The 24826-nt window shown below is 42.3% G+C and overlaps 1 protein-coding gene across 1 annotated transcript in view; it reads right to left on the bottom strand.

Annotated features, from left to right (window-relative positions):
* The window catches only part of Faa (fumarylacetoacetate hydrolase), a 102530-nt gene that overhangs the window by 67369 nt on the left and 10335 nt on the right, over positions 1-24826 (bottom strand). Inside the window, exons 3-4 of the mRNA XM_080272357.1 lie at positions 15073-15194; positions 12703-12843 (exon numbers count right to left, since the gene is read on the bottom strand). Of these exons, the coding sequence (XP_080128483.1) occupies positions 12703-12843; positions 15073-15194 (263 nt within the window). The remainder of the gene's footprint in view (positions 1-12702; positions 12844-15072; positions 15195-24826) is intronic.

Genomic DNA, 24826 nt, shown 5'->3' with positions numbered 1-24826 from the left:
GGAAAGTGGGGAGGATGCAGCGGCGCTCTATCGGATGTCGGAGGAATGACGCGCCAAAACAATGCTCTCCCGCGGCGGGTGCGGTAAGTTCAAATTACGGACGGGGAATTTTTTTTTTTTTTTTTTTTTGTGTGACCATTTTGGGAATGTTGGATCCCAGGACGATTATGTCCGGGTAGTGGGGATGTTCGGTTATTGGGCATCCGGATATTAGAGTGACTACTGTATAACCTTTTAGCTATTCATCTCCCCTGCCCCCAACTTCTAATCTGATACAGGCTGACAACAAGAACGCGATAAAAAAAAAAAAGGTGCGAAAAAATGTGTCTGCATTGGGCAGTCTACCCTATCATCTGTCAGTTCACCACCTGCTGTCATAACGAGTGGATGTACGATTTTTTCGCTCATGGCCATGCCTAAAAACACATAGTTACACCCATTACCTCGACCCAGACAGAAAATACCGTACAATCTTTTTCCTCCCTTGCAAAACACATACAACCACCCTGTTTATGAGACAACAATATACATTGGGAAAATAACAAGGTAAAATGAGAAATATGAATGTAAAATGATAAAGATGAACATGTTATTACGGAAAAAATACGTTTTCCCCCGTCTGTAAACTTATTTATTTCTGCTTTGTATCTGTATTCGTAATAATCAGAATTCTGAAACTGCATTATGATTCTATTTTAAGCCATGCTCGTGGTGTGGGAGCTCGAAGTTGCAACTCAACCTCCTCATTGCTAATCGGATCTGACCCTCCACTTTATTCTCCTGTGGCAGAGTCTAACCTTGGAGGACGTGCAGTTTTCTCATTTAGGACCAAAAATTCAACCCTTTCGCTCCCTTTTCCAAGCATGGGCACAACAATAGCTTAAAAAATAACTCAAAACTACCATAAACATATTTTATATCAAAAAGGTGCAAAAGTATTCATAATTTTTTTTTTTTCCAGCCATTCCTAACAGATTATGTACTGAAATCATTTGATATCATCATATCTCATATATGCTCAACATTTCAGCACCATTTGTATTGTTTTGGGAGGTAAAAAAAAAAAAAAAAAAAAAACACCTGCCCAGTTGCGTTGCAGCATGCCCCTGGGTGGCGGATATCAGTTGCCGATATTTCTGCAACGTCCGTGCTCCATTGCAAGCAATAAAATGCATCTAGGAAGCTGGGATTGCACTGTTAGGTGCATCTGAACTTTCTCTTCAATATGGCAAGAAAAAAAAAATCAATTTTCGAAACTTCAAAAAATGGCCCTGGCATCAGCCTGGTGTGCAAAGAAAATTCCAGGCCTTCGGCCACAGAGGGGTTAATGGAATGCTCTCAAAAATGCAATTTAATGAATCCATTGTTTAGAAAAAATAACAAACAAAAACCAAAACCAAACACACAAACGCACACCTGCCCATTGGGGGTCATACACAAAATATTAACATGGGTTATAATTATGTCTATCTATTTATCTATCTATCTATTGCCAGACGCCATAATCCCGTAAGGGGTGGCCATTTGACTTTGAGTTAGTTGTTTTACGGGGAAGGGCTCTAACCCTCCACCAACCCACTTGTTGACATGTAGGGAACACGTATGGTTTGGTTATATGGTTACCACCCAGCGTTGTAAATGGTTTCTTGGCTTATAGGAAACCATTAGGCTTGTCACTCAATGTAAAGCCACCTGTAAAGGAAAGAAAAGCAATAACAGGTGACAGGAAATATGGGAGAAATAGGAAGAGAGGAGCGCAGGCACAGAAAAAGAATGATAAAGGCTAAGATCCAAATAAAAATAAACATAAAAATTGATAAAGTGTGAAAGTTTTATATTAATAATGCAATTTCTTGATTTTTTATTAATTTTCATATTGTAAATTTTTAATCAAAAGCACTCAAAACGGGCAGAGGACAGTGCAGCCCATCAACCACATGTGAGGTTTAGGGGGACACTGGTGGGGGACTGGCTGAGGCTGGGGGCTAGTACTGAGATGCGGCCTCCCAGTGGCTAGCCGCTTGTGGCCTGTACGTCCCTCTGCCATGTGGGAGCAGATTTCCTCTATGGGTTTTCAAGGCCTAAAACACACGATGCTTGCCGATCTGCCAGCCGCCATAAGGGTCCTTTTTGTATGTAGCTTTATACAGGGACAATCTAGAAGGCTCCACCTACATATTGGCAGGAATAACTCACCATTGGCCATTTTTGGCGCATACGTCACTATGCCTCTAGACGCCTCATATACAGTAATCCCTCATTATACGATGGGGTTCCGTTCCTGAAAACCCCATCGTAAAGCAATCCATCGTATAGCAGTCCCATTATAACATGGAGTCAATGGGGATACGTTCCCAGACGTGCCTAAACTCTCACATACACACACCTTAGCACTCACATACATGAAATATCCTTATGTTTAAACACTGAAAGTAACACATTAATAGTGAATAAAGAGAAAAAAACATGAAAACTACAGTATACAGTAGTTCTTACCTTTACTGAAGCAAGCAAGGGTTGTTTATGTGGTTCCTAGACAATTCGCCATGAAGTCGACAATTCGCCGTCATAATATGGACGTTCCCCGTCCGGACAATTCCCCGTCATTCTATAAATTTACTTATTACTGATTAACTGATACTTTAATAACTAATTTTCATGGGGATCTATCAAAGTCTATTTTCATTCAATAGCGTTGGCTTTGGATATCATTTGTAAGTTGCACTTTTAGACAATATTTAACTTGTTTCTACCTTGCTGTAGTTGACTTTTGAATTATGTTCTAGCATCACCCATAGCTGTTTTCATTAATTTCCATTGGTACTACAACATCCTGGGTATATTTTAAAACGACTTTGAAGAGGTACAAGTACAGTACTAAAAAACTAGTGTACTTCCTAAATAAACTGATATGAAAATAAACGACGGGGAATCATCCTGACGACAAAAAATCCCCATGGCGAACTGTCTTGTTATTGTTGTGATGGCGAATTGACTTGATGGCCAACTGTCCCGAAACATTTATATAGAAGGCAGAATATTAGAGGGAAGTGGAAGAGCGAATGGGTAAATATAGACTGGAGCAGATGGGGGACGTGGAAGGTGTGTGCAAGATATTCACAGAAGAAATCTGTGCAGCATATGAGGTGGTGTGTGGGGTGAAGGGAAGATGAAAGGGGGTGCAGGGAACACAATGGTGGACTGAAGAGGTGAGAGAGGCTGTGGCACAAAAGAAGAAAGCATATAGTGAGTGGATTAGAAACAGAGGCGTCGAAGAAGTTGAGACACAGAAGAAAGAGTTACATGTAGAGAGGAAGAGAGAGGTGAAAAGATTAATAAAAGAGAGTAAGAAGAGAGTAGATGAAGAATTTGGAAGGACTTTGAGTGTAAAGAGGAGGGATGTAAGAAACTTTTCTGGAAAGAGGTAAAGAGAGTTAGACAGGGTGCCAAAGATGTTGGTTGTGGAGTGAAAGATAAAAATGGTAGATGATTAGTGGAGAAGGGAGAAAAAGTGAAAAGATGGAGAGAACAATTTAAGGAATTGTTGAACATAGAGAATGAAATTAATGCAAGTATGAGTGGCTGGGGAATGCCTGGGAGAAGGAGAGATGTGAGAAGAAAAAAAGAAATCAGTAGGATAGAAGTTGTGGAAGCAATGAAGAAAGTCAAAATGGGTAAAGCCCCATGAATTGATGGAGTGTGTGGTGAAATGCTGAAGCATGGGGGAGATATAGTAATAGAAAGGGTGTGGAAGATGTGCAGATTGACCTGGGAGGAAGGTAAAGTCCTGGAAGATTGGAAGTCAGGTATAATTATTTCCCTGTACAAAGGAAAAGGGAAAAAAAGAATTGTGGTAATCAGTGGGGCATTTGCCTTCTTAGTGTAACAGAAAAAGTAAATGGTAGGATACTTATTAATAGAGTTAGGGAAAGAACAGAGGAATTAGTCGGAGAAGAACATGGAGGTTTTAGGAAGGGAAGAGGTTATGTAGATAAGATACTCATTCTTAGATCTTCAGTGGGAAAGTTTCTAGAGAAAGGAAAGAAGTTGTATGCAGCCTTCATGGATTTGGAGAAAGCATATGACAGGGTGGATAGACAAGGATTGTGGAAAGTGTTAAGAATATATCGAGTAGACGGGAAATTGTTGAAGGCTGTGAAGAGTATGTATGAGGGTGCTAAGGCTGCAGTGCATGTGGATAGCGAGAGTGAATTTTTCTGTTTGAAGGTTGGACTGAAACAAGGATGTGTCATGTCTCCATGGTTGTTCAAACTGTATATGGATGGGGTTATAAATGAGATACAAGGTAGGACAGTGGATGTTGGAGCAGCCCTAGTGAGAGAAGGCAGTGTTTGAACACTCCCTGTACTGTTGTTTGCCACTGATACTGTGTTGCTGAGTGCTGCAAGGCTTGGTGGATGAGTCTGGTAGAGTGCGTAAGAAGTGAAATCTAAAGGTGAATGTAGGGAAAAGTTATGGTCTTCGAGAGAAGTGATGTCAATGAATGCAGAGTGAGGTTGGATGAGGAAGAAATGGAAAATGTGAGTGTGTTTAAGTACTTGGGTAGTGTGACTAGTAATGATGGAAGTTGTTTTTTTTTTTTTTTTTTTTTTTAATGCAAGGAAGAAGGAACTAAAGGCCAGGAGCCTGCAAATTATTCCTTTCACGAAAAAAAACAAAAACGATACAAAAGAGAGCCAAACTCAAGATCTGATCATTTCGAGATGCCTGGACACGCTGCGTTTGAAAGACTGGAGATCGTAGGAAGCAGGAAATACAGACAGAGGGAGACAGTTCCAGAGCTGACCTGTTACATAAATAAAGGACTGGGAATAATAGTTAACTCTTGCATTAGAGAGCTGGACAGAAAAGGGATGAGATTTTGTTGCTAAACGTGTGTTACATGCCTGTCGTAGAGGTGGAGGGATGCAAGCAGACAGTTCAGAGAAGCATTGACCATTGAAGTAGCGACAGAAAAGAGGTAAAGATGCAATAGTGCGGCAAAGAGACAGAGGTTGAATGAAGCCAGTAAGAGATGCAGGGTTAATGAAATGAAAGGCCTTTGACTCCACCCTAATGAGAAGAGCTGTATGTGGGGAGCCTCCCCACACGAGTTGTACTCCACACAGGGGGGAATAAAACCCGTGTATAAAGTCAGCAAATGTGCAGAGGTAAAGAAGGCACGGAGTCGGCTTAGCACACCTAATCTCCTGCAAGCAAATTTTACAAGAGATGCAATATGATCTTTCCAAGATTAGTCCCAAGTGAATGAAACCCCAAGCATGTTCAAGGATGGTGCAGGATTGAGCTGAATGTTATTAAACATCAGTGGGTATTCCTGTGGAAGATTTTGTCGGGTTGATATGTGTAAGAACTGAGACCTTGATGCATTAAAAACGACAAGAATATTTTTACTCCAGTCAGAGATACGAGCCAAGTCAGACACTAGGTGTGCCATTGCCTCATCCCTTGTTTGTTGAAGTAATTGCCAAGATGGATATTGCGGGAACTGAATGGAAAGGTGAAGGGTGGAATCATCAGCGTACGAGTGGATAGGGTTAGATGTACAGCTTAGAAGGTCAATGATGAATGAAAGGAAGAGAGTTGGCAATAGGACAGAGCCTTGATGAACACCACTGTTGATGGATCTAGGAGAAGAACAATGGCCATCTACAAAAGCGGCTATAGAACGACCAGAGAGGAAACTATAGATGAAGGCAAAGATAGAAGGATAGAAACCATTAGAGGGCAGTTTGGATATTAAAGATTTATGCTAGACTTGATCAAAAGCCTTTGAGATGTCAAGTGCAGTGGCAAAGCTTTCACCAAAGTCCTGAAATGAGGATGAGCAGGAGTCTGATAGGTAGGTGAGAAGATCGCCCGTAAAGCATCCCTGACAGAACCCATACTGACAGTCAGAAACAAAGCTGTGATAGGAAAGATGCTTTAAAATTTTTCTGTTAAGAATCGACTCAAAAATTTTTGAGACACAGGATGTAAAAGGAATTGGATGACAGTTAGAGGGTTGGGAATGGTCACCCTTCTTTGGGACTGGGTGAATAAGAGCAAACTTCCAGCAAGAAGGAAAGGTACAAGTTGACAGAGAAAGGCGAAAGAGTTTACTTAGGCAGGGTGTAAGCACAAAACCACAGTTCTTGAGGACAACAGGAGGGACTCCATCAGGCCCATATGCCTTGTTAGTATTGAGGGCAGTGATGGCAGAAAATACATCAGCTGAAAAAATTTTAATGTCAGCCATGAGGAAGTCAGAGGGGGGAAGTGATGGAGGAACAGCACCGGAATCATCTAAGGTGGAACCGGAGCGAAGAGATCTGCTTTATCAGAAGAAGAAATAGCTACATAGCCATCAGAGTAGAAAAGAGAAGGGAAGGATGATGAGGTAAAGTTCTTAGAAAGGTTTCTGGCAAGGTGCCAGAAGGAGGGGGAAGAATTCGAGTTGGGGAGTTGAGAACATTTAGTACGGTAAAGTGCTTGAAAAGGTACAACAGGGAAGAAAGGTTGCTGGTTCCTTGAAAGCAGTGATAAGAAACAGGGAAGTGAGCATGGAAGTGAATAAGCTACTATATGACAGTATTGTGATACCAACTCTAACATATGGAAGTGAAGCTTGGACCTTGTTGGAGGGACACAAGAGTGAGTGCAGTGGAAATGAGTTATCTGAGAGGGGCATGTGGAGTCACATGGAGAGACAGACTGGCAAGTGAGGATAAAAACGAGCATTGTCGTGTGGATGTGGATGTGATACGAAGCATTAGGAGAAACAGATTAAGGTGGTTTGGCCATGTGGTGAGGATGGAGAGTGAGAGACTGACAAGGAGAGTGTGTGAGTGAAGTGGAGGGGGGGAGAGGGAGGGGGAGGCCAAGGATGAGATGGAGGGATGGAGTGGAGAGGTGTATGAGAGAGGGGGGTGTGAGCTGGGAGCATGGCAATGAAATGTCGGGGGACAGGGAGACATGGAGGTGATATGCTTGTAGCCACCCCTTATGGGATTAAGGCGTCTGGAAACTGATAGATAGATGGATATATAGGTATATATACTGTATATATAAACAGTAAACTCCCAATTACAGTATCTGGCATATTAGAGCCAAAACCCTGATATATATTATCAAAAAGTCAGGAAAAGTCCCCCCTACGGACCCCTAACCCCCAACCCTATAACAATTATCCATTGTCTAACCCCCTACAAAACACTTTAAAACGTCAAAAAGTGGCTAACAGACGTTCCTGATAATAAAATACAGGTGGGTCCCGATCTTACGACCTAATTGGGAGCAAGGATTTTGCTCGTTAACTGAATTCTCGTTAACTGAAGTGAAGAACTTATGGGAAAATTAGGGTTAGGGAGCAAGGCCTCCAAGCAACCTCCCCCCAAACCACCAAAACTGATTTTCTGATCATTTTAAGCTGGAATAAGGGGTTAAAACAAGAGGGTAATACACCAAACAGCACTAGAAAATGGAAGAAAAACATATTCAACAAGCTATTGGATGTCTTACTTGGGTCCGAGTGTCTCCCGTGACGTATGCCAGTTGTGCTCCACCATTGCTCAGCTGGCTCATTTCCTCTCTCCAAGGCCTGAGAGGGTGCGGTGGTGAGAGGCTGGTAGGAGATTCGAAGGCCCAACTCCTCCACCTCTGCCTCCAATGACGGAGACGAAAGGAGGCTCTCAAGCCCATGGAAATCTTCCTCTTCCTCTTGAGGTGGCAACGGTGTTGAGGGTGCTGGTGGCTGTGGGGTGCGGGATGCTGAAGGCTTGGAGGGAGGAGGTGTAGGGGAGCTGAACAGAGTCCTGGGAACTGCCTTGATCATACTGGGTCCTGGATCCAACGCTGATGTGCTAATCGAGAGGCGAGATTTGTTCTTGAAGAAACTATCGATGGTGGTCAGGGTTGCATTCGCCTTCTTCTGATGGAGCAGCTCCTTGTACCCTGACAGTAGCTTCACCATCCCTGTCTTGAAATTCATAGACCGGTTAACAACAGGGTCTGCATCCAGCAATCGTCTGCCAGTCCCATCGCTTTGTTGATGATGTTGCCGAGGAACCTGGTGGTTAGCTCCTTAACCTAAGGCAGCTTATCCTCCTCCACTGCCTCCTGCTCTAGCTGTTCGTCGAGCTGGAAGAGGTCATCATCTGTCAGCTCCTGTGAGTCGGACTGCAGGAGCTCCTCCACATCCCGCTAGTTAACCTCGTCGAAACCAGCGGTCTGTGCAACGGCAACGAAGTCGTTCTGCACATCAGCCACCGGCTCGGCTGGAAAGCCACGGAACGAGTTCACACACTCCAGCCACAGAGACGTCCACACTCCATTCAGGTTCCCCTCCTTCACCTCCTCCCAGGATTCCTTAATGCTGGGGATGGATTCCTTAATGTTGTACGCCTTCCAGAATTCCTTGACAGACTTCCCAGCATGTAAGGCGTCATAAGTTTCTTCGTACACTTCCTGGCGTAATATGCCTTTAAAGGAGGCAATTACACCCTGGTCCTTGGGCTGCAGTAAGGTAGTGGTGTTAGGTGGGAGAAACACCACTTTTACATTCGGGAACACTTCCTCAATGGTTGTCGGGTGTCCCAGGGCATTATCCAGGATGAGCAAACTCCTGTTGGCCAGGTTGTTCTTGTCACAGTACTTCTTCAGGAAAGGTATGAAGTATTCCGTCAGGTACTCCAGGAACAAGGTCCTTGTCACCCAGGCCTTCTTGTTTGCCCTCCAAACAACAGGGAGGCTATAGAGATATATGCCATGCAGCACCCTTGGGTGTTGGGAGTGGTACACCAGGAGATGTTTCAGCTGTGCATCCCCTGAAGCGTTGCCGCTGAGAAGCAGAGTTAGGCAATCCTTACTGGCCTTGAAGCCATATGCCGACCTCTCCTCCCGAGATGTAGGTGCAGGAAGGCATCTTCTTCCAGAAGAGACCAGTCATGTCCAGGTTAAAGACCTGCCTCACGTCGTAGCCACTCTCTTCGATGATCCTTTGCAGCTGCTCGGGGAATGCCTTGGCTGCATCCGTATCAGCACTCGCTGCCTTGCCTTGAATGCTGATACTATGGAGGTTTGCACACCTCTTAAAATGTACAAACTATCACTGGCCATGAAGGTGTCACTGACAGGCGAGGGCTTGCCACGGGCCTGGCTGGGACCCCCACCACCACTACCCCCACAGCTAGCACCACTACTCCCACAGCCAGCACTACTACTGGGGTCAGCACTCGATGCGCTGCCGTCACTCGTCACATCACTTGCACTCGCACTACCTACAACACTTGCATCACACTCTTCCTTGCACCCTTCCCACACTTTCAGTGCTTTGGCTTGAATCAGGGCCTTGGAGAGGGGCAAGCAGGCCTGGGTCTGGTACTCCACCCAGACTCGTAACAGCCTCTCCATTTTCTCCATCACATAATCACGGGCACGGGTCTGGGTAGCACTCAGAGGCACAATACATGAAGCAGCCAAAACAGTAAGTTTCTGCTTGTTCTTCAGGATGGTGCACACGGTCGAGGACGAGAGCTTGCAGGTAGAGCAAATCTCCGCCACGCGCACACCACTATGGTGCTTCCTAATTATCTCCAGTTTCCGGGCAACAGCGATAAAAAGCCGAGCACGCTTAACACTGAGACTACTAGGGGTCACAATGGAATGCTTAGAGGGCATGGTTATACAGTAATCCTGGGCACAGAAAAAAAGTCATGCTTCAAGACCGACCTTAACTAGGAAAGCTTGGCTGGAAGAATGTTTATGAGTATAAGGCAGGAAGAGGCTTGCACGGCTAGCATGCGACTCGTCTCCTAGCCGCCAAGGTAAACATGGCGGACAGCTGCGGCACGACCCTCGTCTCGATTCTCGTAAGTACGGATTTTTACCAGCTTGTTAAACAGTCGGTGGTGCAAATTACAAAATCTCGTATCAGCAAATTCTTGCTAAGCGATTGCTCGTTAGCCGGGACTTACCTGTACTGTTAAGTGCACTCTTATGTACAGAAGCAATTTCACGTTGACGATGGGGATAATATCAAAGTCCCCCCAGCTGGAAGACCCATTTTCTTTCACCCAGCAGTACATGTACAGTATAATGCACATTGTAAACACTATAAATTGTCAAAAATCAGCTAAAAGACTTTTCTAATATTGAAATACTGTATGTACTGTGAAGTACACTGTAATCTTATGTACAGAAACACGTTTGGTGGTGGTGGTGGTGGTGGTGGTTGTGGTGATGGTGGTGGCGGTGGTGGAGGCGGTGGTGGTGGTGGCAGAGGCGGTGGTGGTGGTGGTGGGGGGGGGGTGAAGACATTATTGGAGAATACTGTACACTAACACCCAAAATACACAATCAACACATCATAAAACAGAAAAAACATGAATAAAATGAAGCATGCTTTACTGCTGTACTGTGTACACCATACTGTACTTCTATCAAAATTCTAGCACTCTGCCACACAGAACACAACTAAACTTTCATCTCATAGTAGCAAGGGCAAACTTCACTTGGGAAGAAACAATAATGATTTTTTATATTGTGTTAACAGTTTCACTGTAGTATGATAATTTTGCTTAGTAAAATAAACACATTTTTATCAACTCTTCTTGTTTGGTAACACAATTTAATCGACTTTTGTTTCCAATAAACCAGCGGTTCTCAAACTTTACAGTGTGTGATCCCATTTGGAATATTTCAAGGCTTTGCGACCGATAGGGTAGAGAGAGAGAGAGAGAGAGAGTAACTGGTATATAGCCTATTGTAGTTGTTATGAAAATGCTAATTGTGTAATAGGGATAATTACAATTTCAACTAAGTAAATAAAATACATTGAATGCATTAGGCCTATTCTATGTCCCTGCAACTCATCAAAATTCCTCTCATGACCCATCTTTGGGTCGCGACCCATAGTTTGAGAATCACTCCAATAAACTTTCATCGGTGCCTTAGCAGAATCCAACAGTCACTTGTATTGTACAGTAATGTACACTTTAGAACACTGTTACTTGTACTTACCAGAGAGGAGGGGGGGGGAGCAGTGTGACATGTCAGAAAGACACAGCAGCACTAGAAGGCCAGCCAGGATTGGAGGGAAACCCATTGCAATGTTGCCATTTAATAATAATAATGTTTTGGAAAAGACATAGAGTGCAGTGTAGGTTTGTTTGAATATCGGCATCATAACAGTGGAGGAATACAATGGAACGTAAGAGAACATCCACCCTCCTCCTGCCAGCCGATGGAAACTGCATTAAAATTCTCAATCCCCTGCCTTAATCAATCAAAACTCTTTTACTCCCAACCACTGCATCTCCCCTCCCTATCCCCACCAAACACCCCATGAGCTAGGCCCACCAACCATCAGTCCTCCCTCCCTCTCCTCCTCAAACTCCTTTCATATTACAGTACTTGTACAGTATGACTGCATTCTTTTTGTGTATTTTTTTTATTTTCTTTTTTTGTAATTGTGGCTAGAGTTTTGATGACAACAAGTCTCTCACGCAGGATAATAATGTACTTTTAGCCAGAAGAAAGGGTCCTTCATGTCGAGTTGTGTCAAATATTTTATATTTTCTGCCAGATACCATTTCAATTAAGCCATTAGCTACACCAAATAATGTTGTATGCTGGGTAGTGCCGAGATGGATAATCGGGAGTTTACTGTATGTGTACAGGGATCCCCACTATACGATACCATGCTACTCAATATCCCGGATTAGTGATGGGGGTAGAAATACCACCCTACCCTGCCTATTGTAGGCCTACCCCCAGTTTTGTGATGGGTCCTGCGAGGTATCGTCCGGGGGTGATTGGCTAAAAGTTTGAATCACCACCCCCCTGAGCCATCGCATCAGTCTCCCACTATCATCACCCCACCTCGCCAGCCTCCCACCCTCGACCGTCCCCCTGAGTTTGAGGGCTTTGAGGAGGACAAGTGAGTGCTAGGGAGCAACATATGTCCCCGAGCCTCAGGGAGGATAGCAAGGATGACAACCAGTACCAGATGTGGACTTTAAAGAAGTAAGTGATGAAAGCTACTCGATATTTTCTGACCTATTTTTTATGATTTTCAGGTTTTATTTGTTGGTTTTGGTGAGTTATTAACAGGTTTTAGGCTTAGGTTAGCTTCTTTTAAAGCTGTTAGGCCATTTAGATTGGCTATACTGGAAATTTGTTTTTGGACTCATTTGGGTGGGTTTAGGGCTTGGTTGGGGAGGAATCCCAAGGCACAAAAACACATCCCTATACTTTACATGTTAAATCTACCCAGTTATACGATACCCCACCTAGCGATGGTTTTTTCCTTATCGCAACCCATCGTAAAACCGGGGTTGCCCTGTATATATAATTATGTATCACAGTTTTAGGATATTTTTAATTCAAAGGGATTTCTGAAATGTGGTATAATGTACTATAATACCAGTCATAATCATAATGGCATTTATTGTCAAATCTTGTAATTATTCTGAATACAGTATTTTGTATGATATTTTGGTACGTAGTAGAATTGTAGTCATAAGAACCACACTGTACTACCAATTCGACCTCATGCCCCCCTCCCCCCTCAAGGCCAGATGGCTAGCTGTGCCACTGGTACTGGATAATGTGTAGCTATAAGACTAGTATTTTACATCAAATCATGCATTATGTGAAGCCTTTAAACTGAGTTATAAGTTAACATATTCTACAAGGACTCACCAGTTAGGCATAAGAGCATTTTCACGACCCCTGAACATTGTGCCTACGTTAGTTGCATGATCTAGAGATGAGTAGAAATCAGTGTAGTCTCCTATTTCTGCCGGCAAATGCATGGTGGCAGAGTTCTGTGGCACCAAGGCTCTGAAAAAGAGATGGGAAAGTTCATTACCATCATTTCAACCCTTATTCTCACTAGAAATAAAGTGAGGTAGCATCCAGAAACACACAATACAGATGCATAAAACTGCATGAAATGATCAGCAGTATGCCCAATGAAATGGACCATACAATCTTTGAAGCTTTTAGAATCCTTGTTCCAGCTCACAAAGATAACCACTGGCACAATTCAAAATTGCTAGAAACTATGTAAAGGCAGTGATAAATCTCACCAAACCAAACTTTCTTCACAACCAAGCATCCAAACCATTAAATAATCCTATTGACAACAGAATATTCTTGTCATCTTGCAGTTCTTTTATACCTTTAACAGGTCATTACCCGTGCCTCCCAAAAATCTTCAGATGAAGGCACTCTAAATGACCCGCGTGGAAAAGCGAGCATCCTTGCCAGCACGTTTGCCAGAAATTCTACAATAGAGGAAGTCAGTCAGAACATTTCTGTACTAGAGGTTCACTCTCCTGAAATTGCTCTGCTAAAAACACAGACATGATAATTATGTAATAGCCATCCTAGACAATTTACCAACCAACAAAGCTCCTGGTCCAAGTGGAATTCCTCCAATCATTTTGAGAAAGTGTTCCCCCAAACTTGCTCCTGTTCAAGCTGAATTATTCAGAGTATGCATACATACTTTTTAATTCCCGAATTCTTGGACTGAAGCTGATATCCACCCAATTCTGAAGAAAGGATGGTCCTTTGATCCCTCTGATCACAGACCAATAGCTATCACATCTCTTGGTAACATATTTGAGATTGTTGTAAATAAGCACACTGTTAGGCCTAAACATCTTGAATCCAACAACTTAATTAGTGACAGACTATGATTTTCACTACAAAAGATCCATTGTTGATATACTCAATCTATTGACTCATACCATCCACTGGTCAACTGACCAACATGGAGAGACCCATGCACCAGCCTTTGAAGTTTCTAAAGCTTTAGACAGCATGGCAGCATTTCTTGATATCCAGCCTCCCATGCTAAAGCCTGTCATCTTTTGTTCCACTGATTTCCTCATATCTCAACAACAGAAAAATAAATGTAGATGATGCACATTCCAATTTCCACTTAGTTAATGTCAGAGTGCCACAAGGATCAGTCCTGGCTCCAACCCTATTTCTAACTTGTATTAATGATCTTGTGTCTATCACCCATAATCCCATTCACTCACATGCAGAAGACTCAACACTTTACAGTTCCTTCACACTAAACAGCCATTCACAAAGTTTGATATCTCTAACCCCCAACTCAGTACAGCGATCTCCATAAATCAAGATTTATCAAGGATCACTGAATAGTGACAAAATAGGGGTCTCATTCAATAACAGGAAAACCAGATACTAATAGACTGATACTGCCTGATTCCTATATTACCTTCAAATGAACCAATATTCGCAATCACGATAGAGCTCCTAGTTGGTGCACTATTTTAAAAAGTTTGGTTTCCTTTTGGACAGACCTCATATTTTGACAAAACTTTTCATTTTACTCTCTCCACACATTTAATCACCTCTTCAAGTACCTTATTAACGCCTGCCTTCTCATTCTTTGCACACTTCTCAGCATTCTTCACTTCTGTCAATGTCACATTCACAAGTATCACCTTCCTTCTCTTCACACCACCAAAACTAGTCATGTACCACTGACCTGCTCTTGCCATTTATGAACCTTTCTAGAAATCTGCTTGATCCTCATCTCTTAAATTTCTTCCACTCACATAAATTTAAATATCCATCTACTCTTGGTGTTCATATATAACGATGACATAAACTGTGAATTTAACAGATCAGCCATGCTGGTTAGAGCAAGTAGATGTTTGGTTTACAGCATGTGCAACTGTGGTATTTTGTTTGCACCAACAGACGTGGTGAGGTGAACAGCCTAATTATTACAACAGCATAATTGATAGCTTGAAGACTAGTAGGTGGCTTGGCTCCTGATCAGAGTGAGCAGACATCATCGCGCCACTTTGTCAGACTGAAACAGAGGAAACAGGGCCACCAAGAATGACAAGCGAGAAGACAGACAGCCAGACAGTGCAAACAACATACAACTGGACTGCCAGTACAAATTTTGTGTGTAAAAATCCTTGCAGAGAAAGTATATGTACAGCACTACCATCACAAACTCATCATAACATGCAGCTTGCTGTATGTTATAATAACTATGAAAAGGCCAGATATACTTGCCTGGCGCGTAGCTGAGCATCATCTCGGAGACAAGGGTTATCCTGACTCAGCAGCTGCTGTAAAGTTGTCCTTGCCTCACTCCAGGCACATCGACCCAAAGCCATAAACATATTAAGATTTTTCTGCAATATACAGTAATAAGCATGAAGTGTTATTCATACAGAGGATATAATATCTAAAGATCCATACAGATTAGATGTTTTTAAAAAATAATCTATCTATCTATAGCCTGACGCCCTAATCCTGCAAAGGGTGGCCGCAGACAAAACGCCTCCAAGTCGCTGTCACCCACCATTTGACTGCCCTCCCCCCAGCTCCTCCTCCCTCATATACCTCTCAACTTTATGCCTCCACATCATCCTCCATCTTCCCCTCCCTCTCCCTCCCTCCACTTCACCTACATACACCTTCTTAGTCAGTCTTTCATTCTCCATTCTCTCCACATGTCCAAACCACCTCAGTGTATTTTTCCTAATTTTCTCATTACATCCACATCCTCCCCACAACGTTCTTTCACTTCTTCATTCGCCAACCTGTCTCTCCATGTCACTCCATATGCTCCTCTCAAGTAACTCATTTCCATTGCTCTCACTCTTGACTTGTTCCCAACTAACAAGGTCCACGCCTCTCTTCCATACATCAGGGTAGGGAACATGCAGTGACTTCTTAACTTCCATACTCACCTCCCTATTTCTCATCACCGCTTTCATTGAACCAACAACCTTCCTTCCCTGCTGTGCCCTTTCAAGCACTTCATCCCCAAAACTTCCATCCATACTCATTACACTACCCAAGTACTTGAATGAACTCACTTTCTCCATATCCTCACCATCCAACCTCACTGTGCATTCTGTGACTTCATTCCTCTCAAACACCATAACTTTACTTTTGTTTATATTAACTTTCGGAGTTCTCTTCTTACACACTGTCCCAAATTCATTCACCAAACCTTGCAACTCCCATTCATCTTCATCTTCACTCAACAATACTGTATCATCAGCAAACAACACTGAAATTCTCCACATCTCACCCTTATTCATTAGAGCCACCCCTACATCCACTGCCTTACCTTGCACCTCCTTTATAACCCCATCCCTGATTATATTAAACAGCCATGGAGACATCACACATCCCTGTTTCAGTTCCACCTTTAAATCAACGAACTTGCTTGGCTCCCCATCCACTTGCATCGTGGCCCTAGCTCCCTCATACATACTGTTCACAGCACTCAACAATTTCCTATCCCCTTCATATATTCTTAATACCTTCCAAATACCTAGCCTATCTACTGTCATATGCTTTCTCCAAGTCCATGAAGGCAGCATACACTTTCTTCCCTTCTCTACATACTTCTCCACTAAACATCTTAGAACAAATATCTGATCTACACACCTTTTTCCCTCCCTAAATCCTCCTTGCTCTTCTCCAACTAGCTCTTCTGTCATATGCCTAACCCTATCAATAAGTATTCTACTATATATTTTTCCAATAACACTAAGACGGCAAATACCCCTATGGTTACCATGTACTTCTCTCTCCCCTTTTCCTTTGTATAAGGGAACAATTATATCTGATTTCCAGTCCTCTGGAACCCTTCCTTCTTCCCAAGCCAATCTACACAACTTCTATACCCACTCCTCAACAATCTCACCCTCATACTTCAGCATTTCACCACACACTCCATCAATTCCTGGGGCCTTTCCCATCCTGATCTTCTTCATTGCTTTCACTACTTCCATCCTACTGATCTCTTCCTTCCTCCTCTCGTCTCTTCTTCCCCCAGCCATTTCCCAACCAGTTATACATGCACTGCTCTCTCTCTCTACCTTCAACAGATCCTCAAAGTGCTCTTTCCATCTCCTCATTCTCTCTCTCTTCTCCACCAACAATCTATTATTCCTATCTTTAACTCCCCTACTATTTCCCCTTTCACACTGTCTTGATTTCTTTACCTCCTTCCAAAACAATTTCTTACTCTCCTTCCATTTCACACTCACATTCCTCCCAAACTCTTCATCCACTCTTTTCTTATTCTCCTTCAATCTCTTCACCTCCCTTCTCCTGCTCACATATACAGTAGTGCACCAACTTTCGCTACAGCAAGATTCGCGGAATCCACTTTCGCGGCATGCACCAAATATTCCCTAACTTCCACTTTCGCTTGAAAAAAATCGATTTTCGCGCACAAATTTTGGGTTTGGGACAATATTTTGAACTTTGAATTTCCTGCACCGCCCGCCCGCAACCCACCGCCATCTTGAATGACGTCATGTCAACACTCTGTCCACCCATTCCCGCCATTGTGTACGAGCGTGCTAGCTCCATTGTGTTGGATTCTCACGGTTCAGTGGCCTCTACTATACCTGGTAGTGTGGGGAAAGGGCCTGGTGGTGTGGGGGGAGGGCCGGGAGGCAGTGGTGGTGATAAAAAGTGGCCGGGACATTCAAAGTCGGGAGGAAAGGCCAAGGTCATTGTTAACCATCTCTCCCTCCCCTCCCCTCCCCTCCCTATTTTCTCTCCTCTTCCCTTCCTCTCTCTCTCTCTCTCTCTCTTAAATGGCTTCCTTACGTATTCTTTCCATATATGTACTGTATTGCAAGTGAAAATGAAAATCTGATGTTACCTTAGGATAACCGGGAACCAATTAGCCTTTTTGCCATAAAGACAATGCCCCAACTTTCGCTAATTCCACTTTCGCGCATTATTTTTGGACCCAATTAGGCGCGAAAATTGGTGCCCCACTGTACTTCTCTCTTCTCTCTCTTATCTTCTCCCCTACCTATACTCTTTAGCCAGTCACTATATGACTTCTTCTTTTGTTCCACAGCTCATTTCACCTCATCATTCCACCATGTTGTCCCTTGCACATTTCAACATCTCCTCCTCACTCCACAAATCACCTCGCACGCTGCGCCTATCTATTCCGTGAATATCTTGCATACTTCTTCCACCCCCTCCATCTGCTCTAACTCATACCGTAAAACACCCTAACTTCGGACATTTTTTTTGTGTTTTAATGAATAATTCTGTGTAAAATGGTGCAATTTTATCCCTGTTGGTGTCATGAGGTAGCCAGGGACAGTACTTCCTGAATCCATTTAATAAAAATATTAGCCACACTAAACTTTTTTTGTTTTGTTTTTTTAAGTGCCCGAAGTTAGGAACAAATTTATTAACTTCGGACAGCTGTTCCAAACTTCGGCCATCCATGTATTTGCCCTTTAAACATGAGAATGGTTAATAGCACCTATCTCTGGACACACTGTCCAAACGTCGGACACTTTAAAGTTTTTAAATGTAAAAAAAAAATATTGGGCATACGTGGCCTGAGTTATACATATATACAGTAACCTCTCAACTAACGCAAGTGAAAAAAAAAAAAAAAAAAAAAAAAACGCGTTTTCATTTTAACACGAGCAAATATTTAAGGAGATATGTTTAACTAACAATGGTTTCTCAAATTTAACACGACTTTACACATAAGTGATGGTTTCAAATTAGCCATGCGGGCCTTGGACAGTCCCGAGCTGATAGACCGTGTGTGGCAGTTTATGTATAAATACAATTTTTTATTTGCCTGTTGCTTAAATTGGTTTTATTTGAACTATATTATTTGAACATGAAGTTTGGCCCCATTATGAGCAATTTGGCTCATTTTCGGACAAAATTTGGCCAGGAAAGTGATGGCAGATCCAAATTGTTACAACTTGCTGCAGAACAGAAAGAAGAAAACCGCTCAGACCAAGATAGAGCAGTTCTTTATGAAAAGACAGAAAACTTAAGGGAGTTATCTTCATTACCAGTTGCACGGGAGTCAGAGGAAGAGGAAGGACAGCAGAACGAGGAGGGACAACAAATTTAGGGTGGGGAGCGGCGGAAGGTGAGGGAGCGGGGTGGGAGGGACAGCAGCAGACGAGTGATGCATAGATGAAGTGAGGCTGTGAGTGTTGTTACTGTTTGTGACCTACTTACTGAAATGAAAATGTTGCTTTTACTGTAGTGTTTTTATGACCTACTAATGCATTAATAATGTTGAGGAACTTTCACAATGCCGTGAATGAAGCAGAATTGAAAGAAAATCCACGTAAAAAACAAAAACAGTATGTATTTGGGGAGAAGTAAACAATGCTCCAGCCCAACTAGGGCTCAAATGTTGTTTATTTCTCCTCAAACATAGTGTTTTTGTTATTCATGTGGATTTTCCTTCAAATTAATATTGTTAATTTTAAGTTTAGAGTAGCATAACTCCCCAAACGGGTAGATTTTCCCAGAGTACAGGAACGTATCCCCCATTATTATCGTTGTTTATGGGAAAATTATGTTTAAATAACGCATTTTTAACTAACGCGACCTCTCCAGGAACCTAACCCTCACATCATTTGAGAGGGTACTGTATAGAGAAATATCCAAAAATATCTTCTTTTTTGAGCTCATAAATTGAGATCACATTAAGTTGCATCATTATCACATTATAGTGAGGTATTCTGGCCATAAATATAACTAAGAACTATTCAACAACTTTTTCAGACAAAAAAAAATATATGAAAAATGCATTGCATATACCTCAAACTGTCAGAGGAACTGGCCTCTTATTCCTAAACAAAACTTCACTTAATTATCAAGTAGCTACCTCACTAACTCAACAAATGCATACTGAAATAATATAATGTTAAACACTTCTTACTGGTTCTAATGACACCCACACACCCACTTACATGCACACAAATCAACAGACACAAGCACACACAGGCACATGTTATGAAGGAACCATGGAACGTATTAATGAGCTACACACTTTGGTCTTATACACACATTAGTAAAACACACACACACACACACACACACAAACACCAACAGTCTGTATTTTTTCAGTAATTTGTGTGTCCAAAGTTAGGACTTTATTCTGGAAAATAAAGAAATATTCATTAAAATAGTCATAGCAAGATTATGCTTGTATATATTTTAAAATAGTTTACTGTCCAGTACTTACAACACTTTTCCACATATAACCATACTAACCACATTCTTACAACTGAAACTGTTTGTTCTGTGTGAACAAAGTTTTGCAGGGTTAAAAAATGCCGATTCTTTTTCCATTTGATTCATAAATTTTTTCCACCCACACATATTCAAGCTAGTTTAATAGGACGCGTGGACGGAGTGGTTGGTCAGTGGGGTGTGCCAGCTGACGTAGATGGGAATGGTAATGCTTTGGTGGACATCTGTGCTGGTTAAGGAGTTGGCAATAGCCAACACCTACTTTCGACATAAGATGATCCACCGGTATACATGGAGAGGAGGATGGATGGTGAACATGTTAAACAAAAGGCAATGATAGACTACGTGTGTGTGGATGAGCAAATGAGAAGACAAGTGTTGGATGCAAGAGTGTGGAGAGAGTGGGGGAATGGAGTCTTGGACCATCACTTAGTGATGGTCAAGGAAAAGCTGCAAAGAAAATGGTTGAGGTGACAAAGGGGAAGACAGGAGGAAACAGCTCCTGTGAGAAAAGTGGAGAATGTGCAAGATAGTAAGAAAATGGCAGAGTATAAGAGCACAGTGGAAGAAAGATTGGGAAGGTATGAGCTAGAGCAGATGGAAGGGGTGGAAGGTGGATGTAAGATATTTATGGAAGAGATAGGCGCAGCGTGTGAGGTGGTTTGTGGAGTGAGGAGGAGATGCAAGGGTGTGCAAGTGACAGCATGGTGGAATGATGAGGTGAAACGAGCTGTGGAACAAAAGAAGGCATATAGTGAATGGTTAGCAAGAAGAGGTAGGGGAGACGATGAGAGAGAGAAGAGAGAAGTATACGTGAGTAGAAGGGAGGTGAAGAGACTGGTGAAGGAGAGTAAGAAGAAAGTGGATGAAGAGTTTGGGAGGAATATGCGTGTGAAATGGAGGGAGAGTAAGAAATTGTTTTGAAAGGAAGTAAAGAAAGTAAGGCAGTGTGAAAGGGGAAATAGTAGGGGAGTGAAAGAATAATAGATTGTTGGTGGAGAAGAGAGAGAAATTGAGGAGATGGAAGGGGCACTTTGAGGATCTGTTGAATGTAAAGAGTGAGAGCAGTGTGAGTGTAAGTGGTTGGGGAATGGCTGGGAGAAGAAGAGATAAGCGGAGGGAGGAAGAGATCAGTAGGACGGAAGTAGTGGAAGCAATGAAGAAGATCAAGTTGGGAAAGGCCCCAGGAATTGATGGAGTGTGTGGTGAAATACTGAGGTATGGGGGTGAGATTGTTGTGGAGTGGATATGGAAGTTGTGTAGATTGGCTTGGGAAGAGGGAAGGGTTCCAGAGGACTGGAAACCAGGTATAATTGTTCCTTTATATAAAGGAAAAGGGGAGAGAGAAGTATGTGGAAACCATAGGGGTATTTGCCTTCTTAGTGTGACTGGTAAAATATATGGTAGAATACTCATTGATAGGGTTAGGCATATGACAGAAGAGCTAGTTGGAGAAGAACAAGGGGGATTTAGGAAGGGAAAAGGGTGTGTAGATCAGATATTTGTTCTAAGATGTTTAGTGGAGAAGTATCTAGAGAAGGGAAAGAAAGTGTATGCTGGCTTCATGGATCTGGAGAAAGCTTATGACAGAACCGATAGGCAAGGTATGTGGAAGGTATTAAGAAAATATGGAGTGGAGGGGAAATTGTTGAGTGCTGTGAAGAGTATGAACGAAGGAGCTAGGGCTACGGTGCGAGTGGATGGTGAGCTGAGTGAGTTCTTTGATCACTATGTGGGACTGAAACAGGGTTGTGTGATGTCTCCATGGCTGTTTAATATATACATGGATGGGTTTGTAAAGGAGGTGCAGGGTAGGGCAGTGGATGTGGGGGTGGCTCTAATGAATGAGGGTGAGATTTGGAAGATTCCGGTGTTGCTGTTTCCTGATGATACAGTATTGTTGAGTGAAGATGAATGGGAGTTGCAAGGTTTGGTGAATGAATTTGGGACAGTGTGCAGGAGGAGGAAGCTGAAAGCTAATGTAAACAAAAGTAAAGTTATGGTGTTTGAGAGGAATGAAGTCACAGAATGTACAGTGAGGTTGGATGGTGAGGATATGGAGAGTGTGAGTGCATTCAAGTACTTGGGTAGTGTGATGAGTAAGAATGGAACTTTGGGGGATGAAGTGCGTGAAAGGGTACAGCAGGGAAGGATGGTTGTTGGTTCACTGAAAGCAATGATGAGAAATAGGGAGGTGAGTATGGAAGCTAAGAAGTCACTGCATGATAGTATTGTGATCCCTACCCTGACGTATGGAAGCGAGGTGTGGACCTTGCAAGAGGGGAACAAGTCAAGAGTGAGAGCAGTGGAAATGAGTTACTTGAGAGGAGCATGTGGAGTGACATGGAGGGACAGGTTAACGAATGAGGAAGTGAAGGAACATTGTGGGGTGGATGTGGATGTGGTTGAGAAGATTAGGAGAAATACACTGAGGTGGTTTGGACATGTGGAGAGAATGGAGAATGAAAGACTGACTAAGAGGGTGTATGTAGGTGAGGTGGAGGGAGGGAGCGGGAGGGGCAGACCGAAGATCAGGTGGAGGGATGGAGTTGAGAGGTATATGATGGATGGGGGGGGTGAGCTGGGGGGAGGGTAGTCAAATGGTGGGTGACAGAGCGACTTGGAGGTGTTTTGTCTGCAGCCACCCTTTGTGGGATTAGGGCGTCAAGCTATAGATAGACAGATTAATAGGACTTATACATAATAATCTTTGAAGATTACCCTACCTACCCATATCATTATTTTTTGCAAATATCACACTCTCTTCCAATAAACTTGAATTTTATTACATTTTTTCGCAAAATGTCCGAAGTTTGGGCGCAGTCCGAAGTTATGGTGTTTTACGGTACCTTCCCAATCTTTCTTCCACTATGCTCTTATATTCTGCTATTTTCTCACTTTCTTGCAACTTCTCCATGCTTTTCACAGGAGCTGCTTCCTCCTGTCTTTCCCTTCGTCTCTTCACTCATTCTCTTTGCAGCCTTACCTTGGCCATCACTAAGTGATGGTCCGAGATTCCATCGCTTCTCCACACTCTTGCATCCAACACTTGTCTTTTCATTCACTTATCCACACACACGTAATCTATCATTGCCTTTCGTTCAACAGGTTCACCGTCCATCCTCCTCATGACTATCCATATATATCTGTGGATCACCTTATGCCGGAAGGTGTTGGCTATTGCCAAAAATAAACAGCAAGTTATTAGCCCTTTCATATGGGAATATATGACACACTTTGCTCTTACATTTATAAATCAATCAAGCCACATAACACTATTGTATTGCAATTCATGAATGAAATGATGGTTCTGATGGCAAAATGAGAGAAAGAAATGTATATTCATGTCACTAGAAAGATGCAGCAAACTAATTCATTTTTTTATTTTTATTATTTTGTTCGTCCAAGAGTTAGTGTTAACCAGAAACATGTAAAATGTTAAACTTTTAGTTAGCACACTTTAATCTGCCCATTAAATCTTAATCAGAGAATTGTCTGCATGCTTCTCTGTGACAATAAAGTCTTGAAAGTATGGGATAAGCTGACAAGCCTTGCAAACTCAAGATGACTTGCACTCTTCCATTTCTTTTTCATGAAAAAACTAAGTTATTATTTTAATAACTTCTGGTCAAAATAATAGGGTCATGTTATTACCATGCAACTGTAATTCAATGATTCTTAAACTTCAAAAATAAACATATAATCTAATAAAAGTCTGTCTACAAAACTTGTGAAAAAATTACACACATGAATGAATGCATGCATAACATTGTGGCATTTGACAATCATACCTGATCAGATGTTTCCAAAAATGCATTAATATACTGTATAACGGTGTAACTGCTACAATGTGGGATCCAATGCCTTTCCCAGTACTTTTGTCACTATACATTGGGCTCTTGGTTATTGCACACATGGGTACTGCAGTTTTTGTTATCACTGCGAGATGAAAATCTGCACTTCTGCCATTATAGCACTTTTTTTTTTTTGTCTCAAAAACATCATTATCACACACCTGAGCTGTTTTCTGCCAACAATGATGATGCATTGTCTGTGGTTTCTGATGTCTGAGGGATTCAAAGATAAGGCCCTACTTCAGTTAAATCCAGGTGGTCGAGACCAGTGTCTCTCCACCCCTTGTCTCAGAACCCCTTACCTCAGGCCCATCTCAGGTCTCTCTATGGTACATCTTTCTTCGTTATTGTACCCGTTTCATCACTTTCTATTAACCTAACCATGCTTATATGTGTTTCTGATACAATAAGAGCATGTATGTATGCATTTAGTGGGTCTAAATTTTTGTAAATGGAAAAATTTGGATTTGCATTTTGGATGCCTGGTACCAGTTAGGATAAATCTCATAGGTTCTGTGCTTTTGTTATTGCACAACTTCATTATCATGCACCATGTTCCATACCAATTATGCACGATAATGAAAGCATCACTGTACAGTATGACACAAAAGAACAATATGAAACACATCTCTCAACAATTCCCTGTATACTTGCTCGGCATGCCATGCAGCACCATTTTTTAATCGTGTACAGGTACAGTACAGTAGTTAATTAATAGCAACTAGCTACTGTACAACTTTTTCCTGGCTTTGGCCATTATTATCCTTTGTTCCATGATCATACTTTCCTGCTTTGTTACACTTCTCTTGTAGGCTACATTGTTCTACAGCAATTACATGCTTAAGTTGCGCTTCTTCACAATTAGCACTTTCAGACATTATAACAGATTATATATATATATA

The sequence above is a fragment of the Coenobita brevimanus genome, chromosome 50 (assembly GCF_032717465.1).
Source record: "Coenobita brevimanus isolate Jiangsu-jjx chromosome 50, ASM3271746v2, whole genome shotgun sequence".
In the NCBI taxonomy this organism is placed as follows: Eukaryota; Metazoa; Arthropoda; class Malacostraca; order Decapoda; family Coenobitidae; genus Coenobita; species Coenobita brevimanus.
This window is presented reverse-complemented; position numbering and strand designations above follow the sequence as displayed.